Source organism: Rhinopithecus roxellana, chromosome 8, assembly GCF_007565055.1.
Source record: "Rhinopithecus roxellana isolate Shanxi Qingling chromosome 8, ASM756505v1, whole genome shotgun sequence".
NCBI classification, from domain to species: Eukaryota; Metazoa; Chordata; class Mammalia; order Primates; family Cercopithecidae; genus Rhinopithecus; species Rhinopithecus roxellana.
Window position 1 is genome coordinate 34,337,527 of NC_044556.1, and position 22,487 is coordinate 34,360,013.

General features: G+C 47.7%; 1 protein-coding gene across 1 annotated transcript in view; it reads right to left on the bottom strand.

Annotated features, from left to right (window-relative positions):
• KCND3 (potassium voltage-gated channel subfamily D member 3) overlaps positions 1 to 22,487 on the bottom strand; it is a 222,141-nt gene that overhangs the window by 197,932 nt on the left and 1,722 nt on the right. Inside the window, exon 2 of the mRNA XM_030936087.1 lies at positions 16,042 to 17,219. Within this exon, the coding sequence (XP_030791947.1) occupies positions 16,042 to 17,147 (1,106 nt within the window). The 5' untranslated portion in view covers positions 17,148 to 17,219. The remainder of the gene's footprint in view (positions 1 to 16,041; positions 17,220 to 22,487) is intronic.

A 22,487-nucleotide genomic window follows, 5' to 3' on the forward strand; every position in this document is an offset into this window, starting at 1 on the left:
AAGGACTGCTGAATCTCTCTAGCTCAGGAAAGATCCCCCAGCAATTCCCTCTGGATTCTCCAGGAACAGAGTTGCTTTCTGAGTAAAAGGGGGTGTGGAGGTTGGGTCGGAGGCTCATCTAAGGACCAGAAGATCCAGCTCTGGATCAGAACACTGCTTCTGGTGTGAGAGAAGGGTCACCTCTGAAGAGGTAATCTTCCAAGAATGGAGGGAATCTGGATGGCAGAAAGAGGGCAGGAACCTAAAGTTCCCTAAGTCAACAATGGCCCAGGTTACCCTGAGAACTCCCTCCTCCCTCCCAGACCCCTCATGGCCAGCAAAAGCGCACACACACACGCAGGAGCATGGTGCCAGATTCTGAGTCTCTCCTTCAACTTCCACTTTTTGCCCAGAGTACTAGCCCTTTCCAGCTCTCCAAACCAGCTTTCTCACGTGATTTACACCCTCCTATAAGTTCCAGCTCTTCTGTGATTTCTCTAAGTGGAACAGATTGATGATCCCCTTGCAGCCCCTATCGGGATAGGAAATGTCCCCAAATTACATATGCCATTCCAAATTTGGGCACACCCTCCCTCACATCATTCCATGAAATGCACAAACCTTACACTGGACTCCTGCTTGTTTAGAAGTTTTATCCCTCAGTATGTTTGATTCGCACATGTGCAGGTGCCTCTCCCTGTCTGAAGTGAGCCAGCAGGACCATGACAAGGCGGCAATGGACCAGTATACATCCACTGAGCCCCTCTGTGTGCCAGGCACTCTGCTGGGAGCTGGGTTCCAGGACAATTGCCCTGACTCTGGGGAACAAGGGCTGCCGATGCAAGCAGGGCTTGTTTAGGAGGCTTTCAGATGGTGGTGACTGGGACCTCCCTACAAGACTCACTCACCTGGCCCACCCCACCAAGCTGGCCTTCCTTGGCACCACCCTGCTGCTGGCCCCCCAGTCCTTATCCCCTCTGCACACTGGAAGGAAAGCCAAGAAGATGCTCACATCCTGGAGACAGCCCACACACTTACCCTCTCCCCAGCCCTCTGTGATCATTTAATGGTTGGTTTCATTCAAATAACTCAAGGTAATGTAAGCCATGCTGCCCACACGGATGCTAACAGCAATATATAGATTCCCCTGCATTCTTGCAGGGAGCTCATGTAATAAAATAATGGGGGTGGAGAAGAAAAGGGCCATTTACAGACCAACAGGATAACAGGGGAAGAAAAACAAGCTGGTGATGGGGGTGGGAATGTAGGAAACCAGCCACTAGTGGAGGTATCAGTAGGGCTGGCGTGGTAGGAGTCAGCGAAAGGGGTGAGAGCTCTGCTTACCCCCAGAACCCACCATTCACGCTGCAAAGGTCCTTGGCTGTTTATTCCAGAGGGCCTGGTGAGGTCCCTGAGTGGTGGCTCACCAGGGAAGCCTCCACTCACGGACAGACTTCACTTTTCCAGGGCTGGGCCTGGGTCACCCTAAGTCTGTGCCAGGATAGATGTATCACAGGTCCTCTTGACACATCTTCCCTGATCTGAGTTATACCTACCTTCTAGAACTATTTCGTAACAGAACCTTCCAGTTTCTCAAAGCTCTTGTCTTTCTGAGGTATAGAGAAAGTAGATTTGAGTTCAACACAAAGAGGATGTTAGTGATCACTGACTGTCTCTACCAGTGGAATGAACTGCATCAAAAAGTGTAAACTTGTGGGGCGCGGTGGCTCACACCTGTAATCCCAGCACTTTGGGAGGCCAAGGCAGGTGGATCACCTGAGATCAGGAGTTTGAGACCAGCCTGGCCAACACGAAGAAACCCCGTCTCTACTAAAAATACAAAAAAAAATGTAGCCATGGTGGCACATGCCTGTAATCCCAGCTACTTGGGGGGCTGAGGCAGGAGAATTGCTTGAGTCTGGGAGGCAGAGGTTGCAGTGAGCCGAGATTGTGCCATTGCACTTCAGCTTGGGTGACAAGAGCAAGACTCCATCTCAAAAAAAAAGGGTAAACTCCCCATTCCTGGAAATATTCAGGCAGACCTCTTGCCCTGTGCTGGGGAGGGTGCTGAAGACAGTCCAGTTCCAAAGGGAATAGCAAACTAGACCCTAAATCTAGGATTTGTGGGGCTTAAGTGTCTGTCTAAGCTCATCCTTTAAAAAGCCTCTTGGTCCCAGGGTTAATGTCTTATGCTTTTCCCTCTCCTGGCCCAACAAGAGGCATCCAGGGAGCTGAATTCACAGTTCCATGCTCTCTCCAAGCACGGCACCTCAGCCCTGTGTAGGCGAGGCTGTTGACCTTGATCTGCGTCCTGCCAGCTCACTGTCAAGTACCCTGTTCATGCACCCTGGGGGAGTCTGCAGGCAGGGCCTCCCAGGCCTCTCCGCAGACTTGCATTTCTGATGGCTGCTTTGGTCAAGGACTCTTTAACTTCTGCTTCTTTGGAGGAGAAGAAATGTGAATAGAAGGTCCCCAGTGCACTACCCTCTTAGGGGCTGGTTCGCCAGGGTAAGGATTATCCAGGCTACTGGGCTAATGATCAGTTTACTTTGGAAAAGTGAGAGATTTAAGCCTTGTGCAACTGGTAGGTGAGAATTCATTCAGTCCAACCCCCTCACCATTCAGAAGACACTGAGGACTAGAGCGAGGAAGTGACCTGCCCTAGGTTACACAGCTTGCCAAAGCTGGCCCCACACCCTGACTCCCAATCCAGCAGTCTTGCCAGTGTCCTACAGAGCCCCACTCTAGCCGAAGGATTCGGGCAACCTATGTGAGCCAGCTCAGGCATAAAGCACCTAACTCAGAGCAGAGACACAGCAGCCTCTGCTCCTCGGATGAGAAGCTGACCTTACATGGAAATATTCAGAAAGACACACACCATGCGTGGGAGTGAGGAGGGAGGTGGGCATAATGCTTCATAATCTCTCTGTAAGCCCTGCCCAAACTCTGAGCATGCCAGCTGGGCTGCAGAATTTTTTTATTAATCCACACAACACACTTTTGCTTGCTTGAGACAAGCTTCTGCTGGAGTGAGGAAAGAAAGGAGAGAAGGGGGATCTGGCTCGGAAGGCAGGGGCACGAGTCCTCAGGTACAAAAATCTCAGGAACTCTAAGCAATTTTTACAGGCAGAAGGGAAATGGGCCATGGAAGAAGGCAAAAAAGAAAAAAAAATCTAGGGTCACATAAGCTATATTGATCTTCCTCTTTCCTGTGCAAAAATGGCATGAAAAAAAATGAGGCCAACAGCTACAATGTCAGAAGAGCCAGCAGAGGGGAAAGTGAGGATCACAACTTAGGAAGAAAGATCCAAGCCTGGTGACTGGGGGTTCCTCAGGAAGGCTGTGGGGCAATGCCTGTCCTGTTACACCCAGGGGTGACATCTCCAGGGGAATCTTCCACCCCCACCCCCAGCCCCATCTACACTATCTCCTAGAACCAGAAGTGGCTGCAGGTCAATGCCAGGACCTACTGCAGAGGGGCATATGGCAGACAGGGGAACCTGTGCTCTGTCACGGGCTTCTGACAGGCTCCCCAACCTGGTCTCCAGAAACATGGGGCCTGGCTTCCAGTTCTCTGCTGGCTGGGCTGTGATCTCTCTAGTGGACTAGGAGGGGACCGGCTGAAAGGCTGAGTGATGCCCAAAGCTGCTATGGAGTGGGTAGGGATGTCACCAACTCCCAGACCAGGACACTAGCAACAAGGCTCCCTGGAACCAGAATCTCTCAAGAGCAGGAGACAGCATGAGATTTTAAAAGTTATTATAAAAGATATTTACATAGTATGCATATTTACAATTTCCCTCCCCCCCCTTTTTTTTTGGAGGGGCAAAACCACGAAGCTTACAATACATGAAAGTTTCCCATTTCCTTCTTTTGTGTTTTCCTTCCCTTTCACCAGTATGTGCTTCCCCTGCTGGTGAACCACTGCCTGCCTGCCACAGGTGTCCTTGTCCCTGTTGGCCACACGAGCCTCCATGCCCACCCTCGTGTGCCTACTGACCTCGTCTCCCTTGACTCTGACCTTCCCTTTGTCCATTCTTCATCCATTCTGTGTCCACCCTTCACCTTCAGAACCTTTGCCAACAGAGCCCAAGAGTCTTTGGTCCTGGTGTGGTAGGACACTGGCGGTGCATGCATTTTCCTCTCCTATGCTCAAGTCAGAGGCTGTGGAAGGAGATTTCTCCACCTCCCAGGGAAGGCATTTCAGGCTCCGAAATGCCTCCAGTGGCAATCCGGTGGAAAATGATAGGCAAGAACAGACACCGGTCAGCCCAGAGCCAGTCTGAATCCCAGATTCTCCACTGGTCAGTGGTGGGCTCCAAGCAGGCTTCCTTAGCTACAAAACACAGATAATAGCAATACTGCTCTCATACGGTCAATGGGAGAGCTAAATACGTAAAAACAATTAATAACATTATAAAGACTCAATAGTATTAGCTGTTATTATTGCTGTCAATGTTGTTGTTAGGGATGATAACAGTCATCTCACATGTCAGGGTGAACCTATTTCTACTCCTTCAATCTTCAGTGGAGTGGCAAACACTGTTTCTCCACCTTCTGGCTAACAACCCTAAAGAGACTCAAACACAGCTATTAAATCGTCATTTCTGTTGTGGGGCAGCCTCTTTCCATCTCAAAACCAAATGTGGATGGCACTTTCCTGGGGGGATGCTGGATGGCTGACCCTGCGCACTCTCCTGCTGTGACCCCTCAGCTCACTCCACGTGCAAGCTAATGGCCTTCACTGTCTCTCCTCTTACCAGCTTTCTCTCTTTTTTTCATAGCTTTTATTCCAATCTTTCCTTCTCTCTCTTTCTCTCTCTTTTTGTTTTTTTTTTTGAGACAGAGTTTCACTCTTCTCGCCCAGGCTGGAGTGCAATGGCAAGATCTCAGCTCACTGCAACCTCCACCTCCCGGGTTCAAGAGATTCTCCTGCCTCAGCCTGCCAAGTAGCTGGGATTAAAGGTGCCCATCACCACTCCCAGCTATTTTTTGTATTTTTAGTAGAGACAGGGTTTTACCATGTCAGCCAGGCTGGTCTCGAATTTCCGACCTCAGGTGATCCACTCACCTCAGCCTCCCAGTCCTTCTCATTTTAAACATTCATTTGTTGATCATGTGCTGCTCTTACTAAAAGGTTTGCTCCAGATAATTTGCCTGTTCTGTTCACAGATACGTCTTTGGCCTCCAGCATGACGCCTGTTGCATGGTAGACCCACAACATTTGTTGAATAAACAATCAAATGAATTAATGTATTTAATTTTTCCACCAAAATGATCTTTTAAGGGCCAAATGTAATGCCACCTCCTCCAAAAAGCCTTCCCTGATCCTTGCCTCCTCTATCTTCTCCTCACACTTCTCCTCACATCTTTTCCTCACACACAGGCATGAGTCCTTGACTCATGCCTCTGACATTGTTGAGCCCAGAAATGTACACCTCTGTGAACACAGGCATTTCTCTTACTGGACTAAAGCTCCTAATGAAGCCAGTGGACTCTAATGAAGTCAAAGGACCTCAGTCTGAACCCAGTAATGCTACTACCATGTGGGAGCTTGGGCACAATATTTTAATCTTCTCACAATTTTCTCATATGTAGAATGGGAACCTAACATCCACCTCCTCATATCAACTAGGACTGGGTCATCTTCTTAGTGTCAGCTCCATGCATGTTTGCTGAATTAGTGAACCATCACTTCTCCTAGTTTCTTACCAAGGGCCCAAGACAGATGTCTCCTAGAGGGGGCAGGTCACAGGATGCTCTCAGTGATAACAGCGGGTGCATCTGACATTTTTCTCCAAGGGAAAGGAAGGAATAAATGAGAGAAGTGGTGTCTTAAGTGTCTGGAAGTTCTGCCAAGAGCTTGGCACTGCAAGAACCAGGACAGTGTCACCCATGAAGGCTGTACCACTCTGAAGCAGCATCACTCTTGGACAAGCAAAAATGGTCCTTGGTCTGTGGCCATTTAGACCACATGTGCCATCCACATGCCAAGTGTAAGGGTCCCTTTATTATTATTATTATTATTATTATTATTATTTTAGCAAAGCTCATAAATTCTGCTTTCTTGGGTGGGTACTGTTTGTTTAATAATCATTGCCGGAGGCAAAAAAAAAAAAAAAACCCACAAAACAAACAAACAAACAAAAAAACCCTTGTTTTACTCAGAAACCCAATCTGACCTTTTGGCTTCAGCAGAAACACAGTATAAAAGGGAACTTCCACAGGTGAAGACAAAAGACTGAATCCAAGCTTCAGCAAAGCTGTTCACAGACAGCACCAAAGTTCCTACTGGGGCCAGGTGCCAGAGAAGTAGGGCATGAGACAGGAAATGCTCCCCATGCCCTCTTCTCTTCCCTCCCTTCATCTTTCCCTGGCCAATCTCATCTATTTTTTCTGCTTCAGCTGATGATTTTGGAAACGGCCTGTTTATCCTCTTTCTCCCTGCTAAGCTCCAGACCCATCTTTCCACCTGTCTGCCAGCCACCTCAAGGACACCCAGAGTTAACTGCAAACACCACAGGTTCAAAGCCAAGCTCGCTGTCTCTGTCTTCCCTCTTCAACTCCTGACAACCTGTTCCTTCTCTAAGGAACTCCAACCTCCATACCTCTACTCATGCCAACTCCATACCTCTACTTATCCAGTCTTATAATTCCAGAGTTCTTTTCTTCCTGAGTGTCGTTCCATTCCAGTCCTTTCTCTTCTATTTCATTGCAACTGTCTTAGTCAAGCTTTCTTTACCTCTTACCTGGCTTAATCTTCTGGCTGACTGTCCTGTGTCCAAGGGCTCCCTTCCACATTCATCCAGAAGACAGCTGCCAAATAAATCTTCCTAATGAATACACACTGGACTACCTTTAGTGGTTCCCTAATGCCTATCAAATGAATTCCTTAGCCTAATATTTTAGGCTCTCTGCATCTCTATCTAATCTTTTGTTACTGCTTATCTCTAGCTATTTTCCTATTTGTATATCTTAAACACTAGCAAACCAGCATATTAAGCTTCCCAAACATCAAGCCCTTTTGCAATTTATTAGGATTTCCCATTTCCACATATCAAAATCCTATTCACCATTGTTGGTCTAGCCAAAATCTCCTTTCCATGAAGCCAATCGTTCATTCATCAGCAAGTGTTTGTTAAGCATTTATTCTGTACTCCTGATCTTTTCAGCACATGCCCCATTCTCCCTCGTACACTCTCATGGACATACTCCAATTCCCCGCTATATTGACAACTTCTTAGGGATGAGCCTCATGTTTTCTTCATTTCTATATCCCCCAAAATGCCTACTAATATGCCTTGCAAATTCAACTGGATGTTGAATAATGTTTGTTGAACTGAATCAAGATTTGTGCTGTCCATGGTTTTGATATTGTTTAGTTTAATTCTCTTAGTTTTCTTTTCTGCTGAAGTATGCGTGTCCAGAAAGAAGTAAAAATAAACTAATGATACTCCTCAGCAGCTATAAGCCTGTAATTATAGTTAACTCTCGGTTATCCATGCCACTGGAAAAATAGCATTGGAAAAACTCCTACATCAGAATCATAAAAACATTCTTTCCATCAGTCTTTGACATGCATTGTTTAGTTTTCAAGCAGCTGATTTTCCTTTTTAATTGTTTGGCTGATCAGTTGATATATGCATTTATAGTCTTTCAATAACTGGCTGGGCAATAGGGATGGAAGGAAAGATGGAAGACTATGCCACTGGGAAAAATCCAGTTCAGAGCGAAACATTTACTTTGTACAACCTCGAAGGCAAGGCTCTGGACAGTCAGAACATCATAGGCACTTGGAGTGTGTCAGCAGGGCCCCAAGGTTTGGCCATTTCTTTTGGATGACTGCAAAGGGTAGAGATTTCCCAGTCTCCTAAACAGCCCACTCTGGTGTCCAGAATTTGCTTTCATATAAAGAAGATAACAAAGTTCCACTGGGACTGATAAGGTTCTGGGATGGAGGCAGGGCTATGTTTCCAGTCCTGCTGGGATAGGAAGGAGCCGACTGTGCCACTGGAAACCACTGGGTGCAAATCAAAGAAAATGTGATTTGCAATTTTGCAATGATAGCTAGATAATGTAGGGGGGAAGTTCCCCTTTTCCACTTCTGAAGCAAACAAATATCACATGTGGTAGATTCGGCAGCTGCATTAGTTGGGGAAAATTGATGCACATTTCATGTGTCAGGGAGCTGAATCCCAGAGAATGGAGCCAGCCTCCCAGAAAATAGTTTCTTTATATAGTTCCATCCATTTATTGTTTGATTGGGTTTTCTGTGTATTAAATTCAAGCTGTTCTGCCACTCATGGGCATTATGATGTGTTGGCTCCGTGGGAAATAATGAGGGTGATGGGATTTTACAGCATTGCATTACAAAGGAGGCGTCCCCAGCCTCATCCATCTCTCCATCAACTAGCTTGTGCATGAGGTGGCACTTATATTAAAACGATTTTTCTGATTCAGTTTAATGACACTCATTCGAGTCCTGACACCCAGAATAAGATTACACGAGCTAAATGCAATCTTCCTCCATCCAGTCATGGTCAGCAAAGGCTCAGCTATCTTCCCTCTCCAGTCCCCATCTTCCCAAACACCCGTCATTTGCATTGAGCTAGTTGGAGGGAGGTAGGAGTGGGGAGAAAATGCCTGTGTTCTGGCCAGAGAAAAGCAGACTGGACAGAGGCTGAAGTCTGAACTTGTTTTGGAGGCTGTGGCAGCTGAGCCTTCTGGCAGAAAACTTTGAATACCCAAAAGCATTGTGGGAAGTCCTTCCTGCTTGTCACTAGAAGTTGGTTTGAGGTCAATACTGCACACTTCTTCCGAAGCAATTTCTGGGGGGCCTGGTCCCTGTTTCCCAGATTAAAAAAAATAAAAAACTTGGACATCACTAGAGAATGAACACTTAAGATATGAGTATTTGGTAGAGTATCAGCTTCCTGGAAGTGGTTGGTTGTGTGCAGAGCCACCTGCCTGAGGATAGTGGGTGGGAGGTGAGGAGACTCAGAGCTAAAAGTCTCTGCTGCTCTCCCTGATGGGAAAGAGCTCCCAGCTACAATGGAGCATGGACAAGAGCCCTGCAATGGCCTGGGACAGGAGCTCCCTGCTGGGTGGGGGGAAACAAAAATACTCAAGTAATTACTGAGGGGCATTTCCCTGCTCCTGAGGAGGGAAACGCTGCCTTTTATTTACACTATCTTGAGGCAGAATAATTGCTGCTCCTCAGGAGGAATCCCGGTTGTGTTTAATGGGTGTGTTTAAAGAGAGAAACCCAAACAAAACCAAACAGAGAGATACAGAGAGAGATTGGGATTGATTTTGAGGGATTCCAGAAAAGATCTGTGAAATGGGCACCAGCCTAGAAATCCCTTTCCAAAAATTGCAGCACTTTGAATTGCTGAATCAGAAGACAAATTCAATGTGATGCTCCCGGTGTGAAGCACCCAAAAGGCTCAAATCCTACTGGTGTGAATTAATCTCTCCCTTCTCTGCAGCCTGAAGCCCCCTGGCTTCCTCTGCTGCAGCTATCATAGCTGCTGAGTTTTAGAGTGTCCTCTCTGTTTTCGTGTCTGTGTCAACACTGTCCTCCTCATGGCAGGAAGCACTGTGCCCAGCCACTTGCCAAGTGCTCAGTAAATGTTGCCCGGGTTGAAAGGGAAGTTCTCTCCAGGTATAGACGCTGCCTGCTTACTGCCAGCATCAGGCCTAGTCTGAGATGCTGATGCTACAACTCAGGTGCTCTGGCTTGTTTGTTACATGCTGAGGTCTCGGCTGCCCCTGGCCTTGGAGCCATCCTGCGAGGCCTTGAGGATTCTTCTTGTGAAATGCTTCTCCCAGGGGTAGAGAAGATCTTTACGACTGTGTCTTCTGAGCCAGTCCCCTGTTGTGGGAGCAGGGGAAGTTTTCAGCTGGCTTGGTGGGAGCAGGACCAACAAGCACTTCCTGAGAAAGCTTCCTGGTGCCTCTACATTCAAATATATGCAGAATTGCTCACTTCTCCCATTTCCACTGCCGCCACCCTCAGTCCCAGCCACCTTGATTTCTTGCCTGGATTATTGCATTAGCTTCTCCCTTACAAGGTATTTACTATCTGGCAGCCAGAGCAATCCTTTAAAAATGGAAGTCAGTGGCTCAAAACCCTCCATGCCAAGCAGAGTAAAGACAAAGTTCTTGTGGTGGTCATAAGGACCCTACATGAGCTGCTTCCCCTGTTACCTCTCTGGACTCATCTCCTGGTACTCTCCTGTCCCCTGCTCTTGCAGCTTGACCATTTGGACCTTCTTACCTTTTCAAGAACAGCGTACCAAGGCCCCTCCTGCCTGTTGGACTTTGCCTGTTAGACTTTGCATTTGCTATTCCCTCTGCCTGGAATGCTGTTCCCCAAGCTATCCTCATTCCTTCAGGTCTCTGCTCGAATATCTGAGAGGCCCTTATTGACCTCCTAACATGAAATAGCAACTATCCCTTGCTCTGCCCAGCCCCGCATACTCAGCACTCCCCAACTGTCATATCAGGCTTTAATTTTCTCTGCAGCCTGATAAGATATATTTATTTATTTGCTGTTGGGTGCTGTCCACTAGAATGTAAGCTCCACAAGATCAGAGACTATTTTCTTCTCTGTTGTATTCCCAGTGTCTAGTAGGTGCTCAATAAACATTTGTTGAGTAAATAACTGAATAGAGAAAAACATCATGGGTAGAGGGGCTTACCTATGGCCCCCCTTCTCCTCCTCCCTGGCCCCAGAGTCTGCAGGAAAAAGCGTAGCCAAGTAGCCAAGAGTTGGATGCAAAATTCCCTTGTAAGAAAGCCCCAACCCTGCTAAGCCTAAAATCAGAACCACAGAATGCCCTTCCTGACCTCCCTGTCTCCACTCTGTCCACAAATATCATGTCTGACATGACTATATAGCTAACATGTAGATAGCATGTTCATTGGTTCTCATATCGCCAGAAGATGGTTATCGAATGAGAAAACTAAACAAACGAACCGGAGTGAACAAATACTTAATTGAGACACACTATATATCAAGCTCTGTGTAAGGCACGAATCATGCATGATCTCTGGAACAGAGAGCTCACATCCTGGGGGAAAGACACATAAACAGCTGAAGTTCACAAAATGTGGCAATGACAAGACAGAGTAATGCAAGGACTACAAGAGGAGGCAAAAGAACTGTACCCAGCTCCTGGAGGTGACATGGGGCTGAGTTTGAAGGATAATGTGTATCAGCCAGACACAGAAGCAGATGAAGGGTAGTCTCTGGAGCACCAGAAAGAGTGTTCAAGTTCAAAGGTAGAGAACTGGGTCTCATTCAATTCATGTTGCCTGAGCCTTACATTGGCTGATGTGCAATCATAGTGCCTGTGTATTCTCAGAGCCTGCCATGCTGCCTGGAGTGTAGGAGGCACTCAATAAATGTTGAACGAATGAAAGATTCCTTGTTGAGATGCAGTTCTGCACCCTCGCTTAAGAATTTCAGCACCAGAGAACTGTCAACAAAGAAATGTCAACAGAGAAATGACAACAAAGAAAAGGCTTTGAGGTTGTTTGTTCCCAATAGGTGTCCTCAGATAAAAGTCCCCTAGGCAGGGACCCACCCCCAGGAAGGTGGACACTATTAGCCAGTGTCCTGGGGCCAAGGTGCTTGGGCATTGGGAGGAGCATTGATGGGCTCCAGAGGCAGTAAAGGTGCAGATAAAATTTCAGGTATTAAAGGGTTAACAAAAACAGATCTCAGACTGGCTCTACTTCTGGCACTATGGGGAGGCTTATCAAGTACCCCATTCTGTGGTGTGCCTGTATCGATCTCCCAGGCTTAGTCTCCCTGTCTCTTGGAACCTCAGGCAGGCCCCTTCCAGGATTATGTTTTAAAGTGAAATGCAAATCACCTGGAGGCGGCTTCCTGCTTGGAAGAAGTAAAAATCAATTCTGTTTTCATTAAAGTGATATTTGGACACTGTCAAATGCTCTCTCATCTCAGAACACGGGGTGACAGACAGGCTGCTGGTGTCAATTACATAACCGAGACAACCAGTAGCAGTGGGCCATCTCATCAGGATCAGACACTCCTCTGAACCCCTCCCGAAGATACCCAAGAGCAGCCTCATCCAAACCAGGCCCGGAGCTGGCCTCCCCTGGTCCTTGTGGATGCTTGCTTGCAAGGCTTTCCTCCCACATGCTCTCCTCTTTCCCAGACCCTCCGGAGCTTCCCCCATGGACTGTCCGGGACAATCATGACGCCAAATGAAATTAAGAAGGGAAATCTGCTTTGAGAGAGTTTACGTCATACAATACATTCTCAAAGTAGTTAGGTTGGTCTTATTTAAAATTGGGAGTTCTATGTTATCCCTTCCCTCTGTTAACTGAGATAACTGAGGATTGATTTTATTTATAGCGTCAATTATGAAGATGGAAATTAATCCTCAAATGGGGCATTTGGGAACTCAGCTGTCAGGGGGCTCAAGGGAAACCTGGGCAGAGCATAAAGGGTCTTCCCCAGTAGCACAGGAGGCTGCAAAGGAAAGCCATCCTCAAGCCCTGACAGCAGCTGGGCTGTTATTGTTCTTGTGTGCTTAAAGTATTCTGAGATATTAACTAAACGGTAATAATTGGTTCCAGGAGATCTCTCCCTGGAGGACACCTGAGTAACTCATCAATGAGGTGCTGGGAAAGCAGGCAGAGAGGGCAACCAGAGCAGGAAGAGTGGATGCCTTTACTCCGCCTATCAGCTCTCCGTGCATCAGTCGGCTCTGCCCTGCAGAAGAGCTGGAGACAGTCCCGCTCCAGACTGGAAACAGGAACTCAGGGAAGGACCAGGGAAGGGAGTGTCTGGAGAAAGGAAGAGGTAGATGTCTACTGGGAGCTGTTAGAAGCAACTGAATGATGGCAAGATATTGGTCCTTGGTATTCCATGGCCACTTGGGACTCTGTAGAGTAAGAAAAAGATGGACTTTCTGGAATGGTTGAACAAGGCTACAACTAACCATGAATGTGGTCAGGACAGAAACTAGCCATGGAAAAGGGAAAAGTTTCCAGGGTCAAGTCAGCAAAACGTCCAGCAAAGACAAGATGATCTCCACAGTACTGCAGGGCAGCCCAGGGAATAGATCAGACACCAAGTAAACGCTGCTCTTCTCCCTCCTGGGGGACCAGGGCTGGGGCAGAATACATACATCTGAGGGGGCTTCAGGCTGTGCAGGCTCAAATCTCAGATCCACATTCTAGAGAGAACAAGTAGGTCTAGAAGGAACTGAGAATAGTATCAGGTCAAGCAAATGGAAGAGTCACTCCATTCACACTGGTTCATCCATTAAAAGCATTTTGCCAAGCACTTGCTATGTATAACCAAGCAACGAGCTTGGTAATGGTGTCAACTGCCAACTCAGGTCAAAGTCAAAGTAGCCTGACCCAGCAATGAGCTACACTAGCCAGGATAGAGGGAAAGAAAAAGGTTGCTTTCTCATTACTTATCTGAGTTTAAGGAAGACACTACTAAAGGTTTCCTTTCTTGCCCATTTGTTTCTCCTCCCAGAAGCTAGACATTTAAATGCATGGGGAAGGTAAAACAAACTTGTTCATTGTCAGATGTGGGGTGAGGGAGCCCACCAGGTCCACATTCAGGGAAAGCATGCTTCTCCCTAATGCAGGCACCCTTCCTTTCACCCTCCAGCAAATCTACCAGTGCCCTCCCAAGAAAGTAAAAATGAGACCAAGATAGTCCACCTTGATGCTGGACTTGCCCCTTAATCTACAGGGTGAATGATAAAAGAAGTCAGCGGTTTCCCCAGAGCATTAAAACATGGATTAATCGCCATTAATTTCTAAGGCAGTATTTAAACTGCTCAGAAGGAAATGCTTTATTTTTAAAATCTCCGTGTGTCTGGTACAGTGCCTGACACATAATACTCATTGGGCTGATGCTTTCTTGACTGGCAATATGACTAGAAGAGAATATCACACCCTGAGGCCATAATAAAAAAGTAATAACCCTGAAGGTCTGATTTCTACCTAGGGGACCTGATGGCATGGGAATGAGTAGTAGGGTGAAAGGAAAAAGGGCATTGGAGCAGCCAGATTGGTATCTGAAAATTAGTTCTGCTCCTTATTAGCTACATGACTATGGAAGTTTATATAATCTCTCTGAGCCTCAACTTCTGCATCTTCATAGGGTATAGAATTTTTTCCAATCTTGCAGGGCTGTTGTAAAAACTTAAAGAGATAATATATGCAAAGTTCTTAGTACACTATCGACATAGAGTAGACAATCATATGCTGTTATACTACTAATAAAAAGCAATGAACAGGTGGTTATCAGCATGCCTGCTTTACTCCACATGGCTATCCTGAAGGATCTCTCTGGTGTCATGAGTCCCATCAAGGGGCATCTGAGGGCACTGGGCAATCAGAGCCACATCAGGAGCTTGACTAGAAGTAGAAGTGAGGTGTTTGGCCACGGGTGAGGTCCCCTTCAGGAAGGTGAAGGGATGGCTAGGGTCAGCCTAAAAGGGATAAAGATGACCTCCTGACAGCACAACCTCTCCAGCCCATTTTATCCCCAGAATACCCCACTGCGCCAAAAAGCCCACATCTGCCACCTGAACCAAGAGAAACAAGGTCAAATGACCAAACATTCTTACCCACTCTGGGTGAGCAGCCATTTGAAGTGTGTGTGTGTGTGTGCGTGTATGTGTGTTGGAGTGGGAGGAAGGGGCAGGGTGGTTCTGTCAGACAGATGAGAAGTAAAGGGAATGCCTTAATCAAATGTGGCCTTCACAAATGGATGGTGACACCCTTGCTCTTCCCCTTGCTACTCCCTCCCTCTCGTGTGTGGCAGAATGACAAATGTAATCATTTTAAAAGTTCTCATCACCTGCTCAGTCATTCCCAATAAGCATATGCAGCACTATGGAAAACCCGACACTACTGCCTCCGGGTTTCGGCCAGGAAAAAAAAAAAAATCAAATCACCAGGACACCACCAACCAAACTGTCAAAGACAAAATAAAAAGCTTCATGAATTCTCCATCAGCAATATAATGCTTCCTGACCTAAGCAAATATAGACCCAGTATATGAATTGTGAAGGGATTTTGCATTAAGCTCCATGGTTTCTAATAGCTGAGGCAGAAACCCCTAAGAAATCTATGTTTCCATAAAGCCACCTCTATTGGCTCTAATCCTGTTAGGGTGAAGATTAAAATCTCTTTCCTGAGCTCCCTTCCTCTGATGGAAAGCTTCACATCCCAGCATCATGGATACATTTCTGTGACCTCAGCTGGAGAGGGGACCTCAGAGAGACAGAATTACCATGACCTCCCCGAGCACCTGTCCCTCCTTCTGATGTCCCTGCTTCTGTGTCTGACCACATGATCCATTCAGACCATCTCACAGTCACCCAGGTCATTCAATCACTGACTCAGACTAAGAAAGCAAGACTGATACTGCTTTAGAAAGAAAGAATAAACCAGGTGCCTCACTTTGCGGAAAATCCAGGTTCAGAGTCACTTAGAGAAAGTCTGCTCAGAGCTACTGAACCCTTGAGTGTCTGTGGCAGCACAGGAGAAAAGCACGACAAATGGGAAAATGGCCTGCAAATATACTGCAAAGAAAAAATGCAGAAAGGATCCAAAAAGAGTGCTCTTGGTGTCTTCTGGTAATGGACATCCGAACCCTCCGAACTTCTCAACCGTCTCCTCCCTCCCCAACCACTGCCCTGACCTTCCTCCCAAGCAGCCCCTATATGCACAGATGCATATATGAATGCAGACATCACCTCACCCCGAGACTTCACACGCACACAAGGCATGGCTGAAAAAAGAATTGGTGACTTAATTTTCTTAGTTCTATAAAACACATGCCCCTGCCTCAAAAAGAAAACTCAATTCCCATCAAGCCACCACCCCCAGATTACTCATGGGCTTTCCCCTTCCGATATAGCAACTCCCCCTGCCCCCACCACTTAGGTAAGGGACTCCCTCCTCCTCTCCCCATGGTGACACCATCAAGACTTCAGAGGTCATCCAGCTGTCCTCCAACCTCCATCCTGGTTTCATCCACCAGTGCTGACTTACCCCAGTGTGGTCATGGTGACAATGGTGTACCAAAATGAGGCAGGGATGCTTGTGAACTTGCTGGCCGAGGAGCCCTTCTCGGCATAAAACATCACAGTGGCAAAGATGATGATGGCCATGGTGAGGGAGAAGAGGAGAAAGCCCAGTTCCGAGGCACAGCTCTTCAGGGTGTAGCCCAGGATCCGCAGGCCCTGGGAGTGGCGGGAAAACTTGAAGATCCTGAAGACGCGGAAGACCCGGAGTGTGACGAAGGCGCCGGACACGTCCTCATTGTTGGTCATGACCAGGCCGATGTAGTAGGGCATGATGGCCACCACGTCGATGATGCTCATGACGCTGCGGATGAAACGGTAGCGGCTGGGTGCCGCAAAGAGCCGCAGGAGGTACTCCACGGTGAAGATCATGACGCACGCCGTGTCCAGGCAGAAGAAGGCCACCGAGTAGCGCTCCCCGCAAGGCAGCTCCTTGCTGCCCGGGACCGTGCCGCACGGCACCGTCTCCACCACATTGGTGATGACCGAGACGGCGATGAAGAAGCCAGTCACGTAGTAGAAGACCAGGGCCAGCGTGCTGGTGTGGGGGTTCTCGAAGGCCCGCCACATGGTCTGGCGGAAGCTGAGCGAGGGCATGGACTCCTGGTTGTTCTCCGAGTCGTTGTCGTCCATGAGCCGCTCGGCATTCTCCCTCTTACGGTCCTTGTACTCCTCGTAGCAGCAGTCCCCGATGATCTCAGGGAGGATGCCGTAGAAGGCCAGCTCATCGTCGTAGGCAGAGATGCATTCGTAGCGCGGGTAGTGCAGCTTCCCCGTGCGGTAGAAGTTGAGCACGCAGCGGAACACCTCGGGGTCCCGGTCAAAGAAGTACTCCTTGGTGTCCTCGTTGAAGAAGAACTCCTTCTCCGTGCTGCCCAGCAGGGTGTCCGGGTAGCGCTCCAGCGTGGTCCTCCAGGTCTGGAACCTCCGCCCACTCACGTTGAGGACGATCAGTTCATCCTGCCGCTTGTTCTTGTCGGCCGGAGCCAGGGGCATGGGGCAGTTGGCCACCGGCATCCACCCGATGGCCGCAGCCCGGGCAAAAGGCAACCAGGCCGCAACTCCGGCTGCCATGGTGACTCCAGCTCTTGGGCCGGCAGCCGTGCGGGCACTGTGCACACCAGCTTGGAGTTAGTTCAGCAAACCCTGGGAGACAGGAAGGGAGAGAGAGAAGGGGTGAGTCCATATCCACTGGCAGGTAAGTAATGGGACACAGGAAAGGATCACTGGTGAGTGAAACGGCCAAAGTCTCCAGGGCAGATTAATAAAACTGAAATCCCCCCACAGAGAGGTGACTTGATTCTTTGCCATCCAGACACTGGGAGAACACCTAGCTCTCGGAGCTCAGCTGGGTGGGACTGCCAGATGTTGCTGACTGCCTAACAAATCGTCAGGTTCCAAGAGGGCTCAGGAGCATTTGGAGGGAAGGCCTCTTTAGCAGGAAGATCTGGCAAGATGTGGGTAATAATCAGCTCTGAAAGGTTATGGCGTTATTACCAATTTAAATTGGGAGAGGGTAAATGAGTTCCTATTAAATGAATTTAAAAGTGGGATAAACATGCTAATTTTTATTTCACTGTTTCACCCACTGGGGTAATCAGGAATGGCGTGTAGATGAGGGAGATCAGGTAAACAATTCTTTCTACTCCTCCCTGGTGAGGAGGAGGCTGGGGCTGCCCAAGTCCAGAAAATTCTCTGAGATTGCAGGTGACCACCAGGATTGGTGAGGTTCTGTCCCCAACTCCCATGGAGAAGGCTCTCCCTGACAAAGTGCTACTCTGTGGGACACTCAGCCCCTACTCCTTGCCCTAGCAACCTAGTATCAAATTTTTCCCCTAAGACCCTCAGAGCCATGATGGAAAGACATGGGAAAAGTTGTGAGGCCAGGCAGGGTCTCTTTCTCTGCTCTGTGAAGGCCGTCTTGGCTTCTTGGTTCACCTGACTTCGATGCATCGTCTCTTTCCCTCCCCAGAGGAAGCCGATCCACGCTCACTGCCGTCCCTAGATTCCTCTCCTCCCGTCTCCATCTGCCCACCATCCATAGCTCCCTCAGGTTATATAACAACATTCCTTCCCATGGCAGCCTCTCTCACCTGGCCCCCACTCCACCCTCAGAGATTTTTCCAGAGCCGGGCCACCCTGTCCCTTCACCTCTCTAAACCACACTGCATAAGCACTTCCCCATTACCTGTGTGGACAGAGGGAGCAATAGCACGGAGAATTATATTTGGCTTTGGGAAGCAGATTTACCTTTCCAAATCTGGCTTTTAAAAGATGATAGTGAAATCGCTCTGCAGTCCCCAAATGTATACCATCTGTGGGAAGGCATGTGGTGACATAGAAACACACGTAACAGAAATTGGAAATTGTTTGGGGTTGACACACTCATCTCCACTAATCCTAAACTGATCACACAGAACAAATCCTAACTCAGAATTATTTGGGCCCTCTAGAATTCAGCTGCTGTGATTCTATGTTTAAATAAATGAGGAAGAGGTGAGTCTTGGAAAATTTTTCCTGTTACACGAAGACTTGTATAGGGAGTCGATCTTCATCTCTCCCTATAAACCTGCTTCACCTTCTCCTGACTCCCAACTCTTCGAGGTTTTTCAGATCTCTACCTCCCTCAAACTCCTGAGCTGCCACTGGACTTTTCTGCTCAGATGCCTCTGAAGTGGACAGGTTTAAACAGAACCTGCCTCCTTGTAAAAAGCTGCTATTCCCTTTTCTTCACGACGTCCCTAACCGCAGGGCTGTCACCTTGACCATTTTTCTCTAAAGAGTTGCCAAATAATAGGCAATAGCTCTTACTGCCCTCATGAAGGCCCAAAGTCCCTCCGGCCTCCTTCCCATGGACCTTCTTGTTGCTCACTCTCACACCCCACCTGGTTTCTCCTGTTCCCCTGAAATCCATTCTGCTCAGTCTTATCTCCCTAAAGCAAGGTTCTGATTGTATGTTACCCCATGACCTACAAAATAAAGTCCAAACTCCTTGGCCTGGCATTCCAGTATTCCCACTAATAGATCCTAGCTTCATACTCCAGCCCAATGGCCCAGGCACCCGTCCTAGTCTCCAGCAATAAGACCAAGACCTGTTCATGGACAGACCCTGGGGAGGTCTGCCTCTGGACCACTCTTCCTTCTCATGAGAATATCCTTCCCCTAGACCCCTCCTATTAGAATCCTACCTATTCATCACCCTCTCTGTGATGCCTCCTCCTCTCCCCACTATGAGATTCTCTTCTTCCTTTGGGGTCTTGACTCGTTGTTTGCCCTCTTCCCTAGCACCTATCACCCCATAGCTAGGATTACACATACTTTATACACATATTATTAATAATGACTAACAATTGAGCACTTACACTATGCAAGGCATTACACTAACTGTCTCCCATGGATTATCTCATTTAACCCTCACAGCAACCCTAGGAAGAAGAGTCTGTTGTGTCCCCCATTTCATAGATAAGGAAAGCTAAAGCTTACTGAGACGTAGCAGTCTAACAACCCCAAAGCGGCAGAATAGGGATTCCACCTCAGGCAGTCTGCTGAGGGCTGACGGTGTGCCAGGCACAGTACCACACGCTTACATGGAGCATCTCAAGAGATCCCACCAACAACCCTGAGGAGCAGACACCACTGTAGGCCATATTTTTCTACAAAAGAAAGATGAAGCATAAGGAGTTGTAATAATTGTCTAAAGGATGTAATAAGTAGGCAGAGCCATTAAAGCCAGGCAGACTCAATGTGGAGTTCAAGAGTACAGCCAGACCACTCCTCAACCTTCCCTATCCCACACTAAGCTCTTTTGGGCAAAGGCCGAGATGCCTCCACTTTCATATCACAACCCAAAAGGCAGCACAGTGCACTGCATCAGTAGGTGCTTGAGCTGGGACCCCTGGTTTTATAGGTGCCATTTTTTCCCCATCAACTTTACTCTATGCCTTGCTAATATATTTCAGGGGTTGCCAAGGATAAGCGTTCTGTCTCCAAACAGAAAGTAAAATCTGAAGACAGATCTGAATCAAAAGAATCCAATTCAAGTATCTGCCTCTGACTCAGTCAAGTTTTCTAAAGAAGCCAATCTCTGCCTCAGTTTCCCCATCTGCATGCTAAAGGGATTTGTCACAGGGCCCCTTTCTCTCTAATAAAGGGAGGTTGAGTCAGATGTTACAGAAGATAATAGGAATGACAACGACATTTCCTGTAAGTGTCACTGCTCAGAGAACAGAAAAACAGCACAGGCCTGATGAGCTCCTGATTACTGGAACCGAGGAACTGAGGAAAGAATGGAGGTCGTTCATGCATGGCAGTGGGTAATTCACATGCTACTGATAGAAGAGTCAGGAACACATCCTGCATTGTATTTCTTCCTAGAAGAAATTTACCCTTCTAACTATACTTTGTTTAGGATTAGGAGACTTAGTAGTTCCTCAGCATGTACTTAGCTAGGATTTATTTTTAAGGGGCAAGGGATGTTTGAGAAGCAAGCCCACAAGTTCAACTCTGTTCACAGGTGATTCCAACTCAGAGTTGGTTACATTTATTGAGCACTGACAATGCTCTGGACACTGTCTGAGACACTTTTACACACAACATTTAATTTATTCCCACTAAAATCCTATGATATAGGCTTTTCTGCCCAAAGCTTACAGGTAAGGAGAAGGAAGTTCAGAAGTCTCCTTCAAAGTGGCTAAGTTCTATGTATATATAGGAGCTGACAATTTTCAAATAGACCATTGATCACCTCACTGCCAAATGGCTTTCCTGATCTAGGCATTGCCCAATACTGATATTCCCAACAGAAGACAGCAAGATGCAGAGACTCCTTTCCCTATCTTCCCCAGGCAGCAATGAGCAAGGGCTCATGAGGCCTTGCAATTCCAGTTTCAATCCCACCCTCAATTTGTGAAAGCAAGCCATGATCACCCTCTGGTGCTCAGAGTCCTTCTCTGTAAATTGAGAATTGGACAGAAACATGACAAAAGACCATTTGGCTCAAAGGATCCCTGATTTCGCTGGATCCAGGATATCAAGTCTGTAACTTAGGTCTCATTGAGACCTCTTAATGACAGTCACCCATGCAAAGAAGGAAGTAGAGCATCTGGGCTTGTTGCTGTGAGGATGGAGTTAGCCTAAGCCTCAAGGTAGCAAAGGGAGTTCTGGGAATTCCTGCTGAGGTTAGTGCTCTGCACAGGGCACACAACTTGTATCACTTGGAACCCAGGGGCAATTCAAGGCCTGGTCCACCCACAGACCCTTGGCCACCTTCCTAGAGAGTAAAGGAGACCAAGTTCCCAGACTCTCAGCCCTGGACCTTTGACCCTTAACATCCTGTTTCCTCCCAGAATAAAGCTCAGAGAGGCAGAATCTTGAAGGGGTTCAAGAGGCAAAAAGTAACAGACCACTGAATTAGAGGCACCCTGTGGAACCCTGTGTGGCCAGACACAGAGTTCTGCCCCCTGAGAGGGTGACGCCCTTCCCCTTTCATTCTCCTAGTCCTGCTCTACCCGGATTCCCAAGCTTTAATACCTGCCCCTGCCAAGCTGAGTCTCATCACCCTCTCCTTTCTATCCTAAGCCAATCTCCAAAAACTGGTAGTGTTTTACAAACTGCTTTCAGATGAATAATTGAGAGCTCAGGAGAAGGAAAAATTAACCCCTCCCTATCTTGAGACCATAAAAGCTTCTGGTCCCAAGGCCAAATGTTCACCCCATGCATGAATCCAGGGCAATCTTCCTAAAGAAGGCCAAGCAAGCACCAGCCTGTCTCCAGAGGCTCAGCCACTGTTCCCCTGGTAAAACATACCAAAAAAGGAGCAATTACCCCATTGTTACTTTCTCTGTGTGTGGGGGTTGGAGGGTGAAAGGGGAGGACAAGTGTCCCACCAGACACCATACCCAAGGCCACACTGGCCATATCCACCCCACAACCCTGCAGGAATGACCCACTCAAGTAGGCCTTCTCCATGGCTTATACAGCAGGGTTCGCACCTTGACAGGAACCAACACCTTCCGGAGCTGGCCTGGGTATGAATTCCTGCAACAGGCACAACAGTGCGGCCCCATTTCCAGCCAATGGCACTGCACATGCCTCAAATGCCAAGGTTTTACTAGGACGTGGACGCCTTACAAATGAAAAATCTGAAGCTATTTTTGTTTTTGGCAGAAGAGTTTGACAGTGGGAAAGATAGGGGGTGGGGGCAGGCTGGAAAAGAGACATTCAAAACAGGTAAGCTCTGAAATGAAAAAGGTGACAAATCCTGGCAAAGGGAAACATTTTCCCCTGCTGTAAAAAGTCAGTTACTCCATTAAACAGCTTCTGTTTTGGAGATAAAAGGCCAAAAGTGGGCGGAGTGACCAGACAGCCTGTCCTGGGGTTTGACACCTAGCTGAGTACAGGCATAAGGCAGCAAAA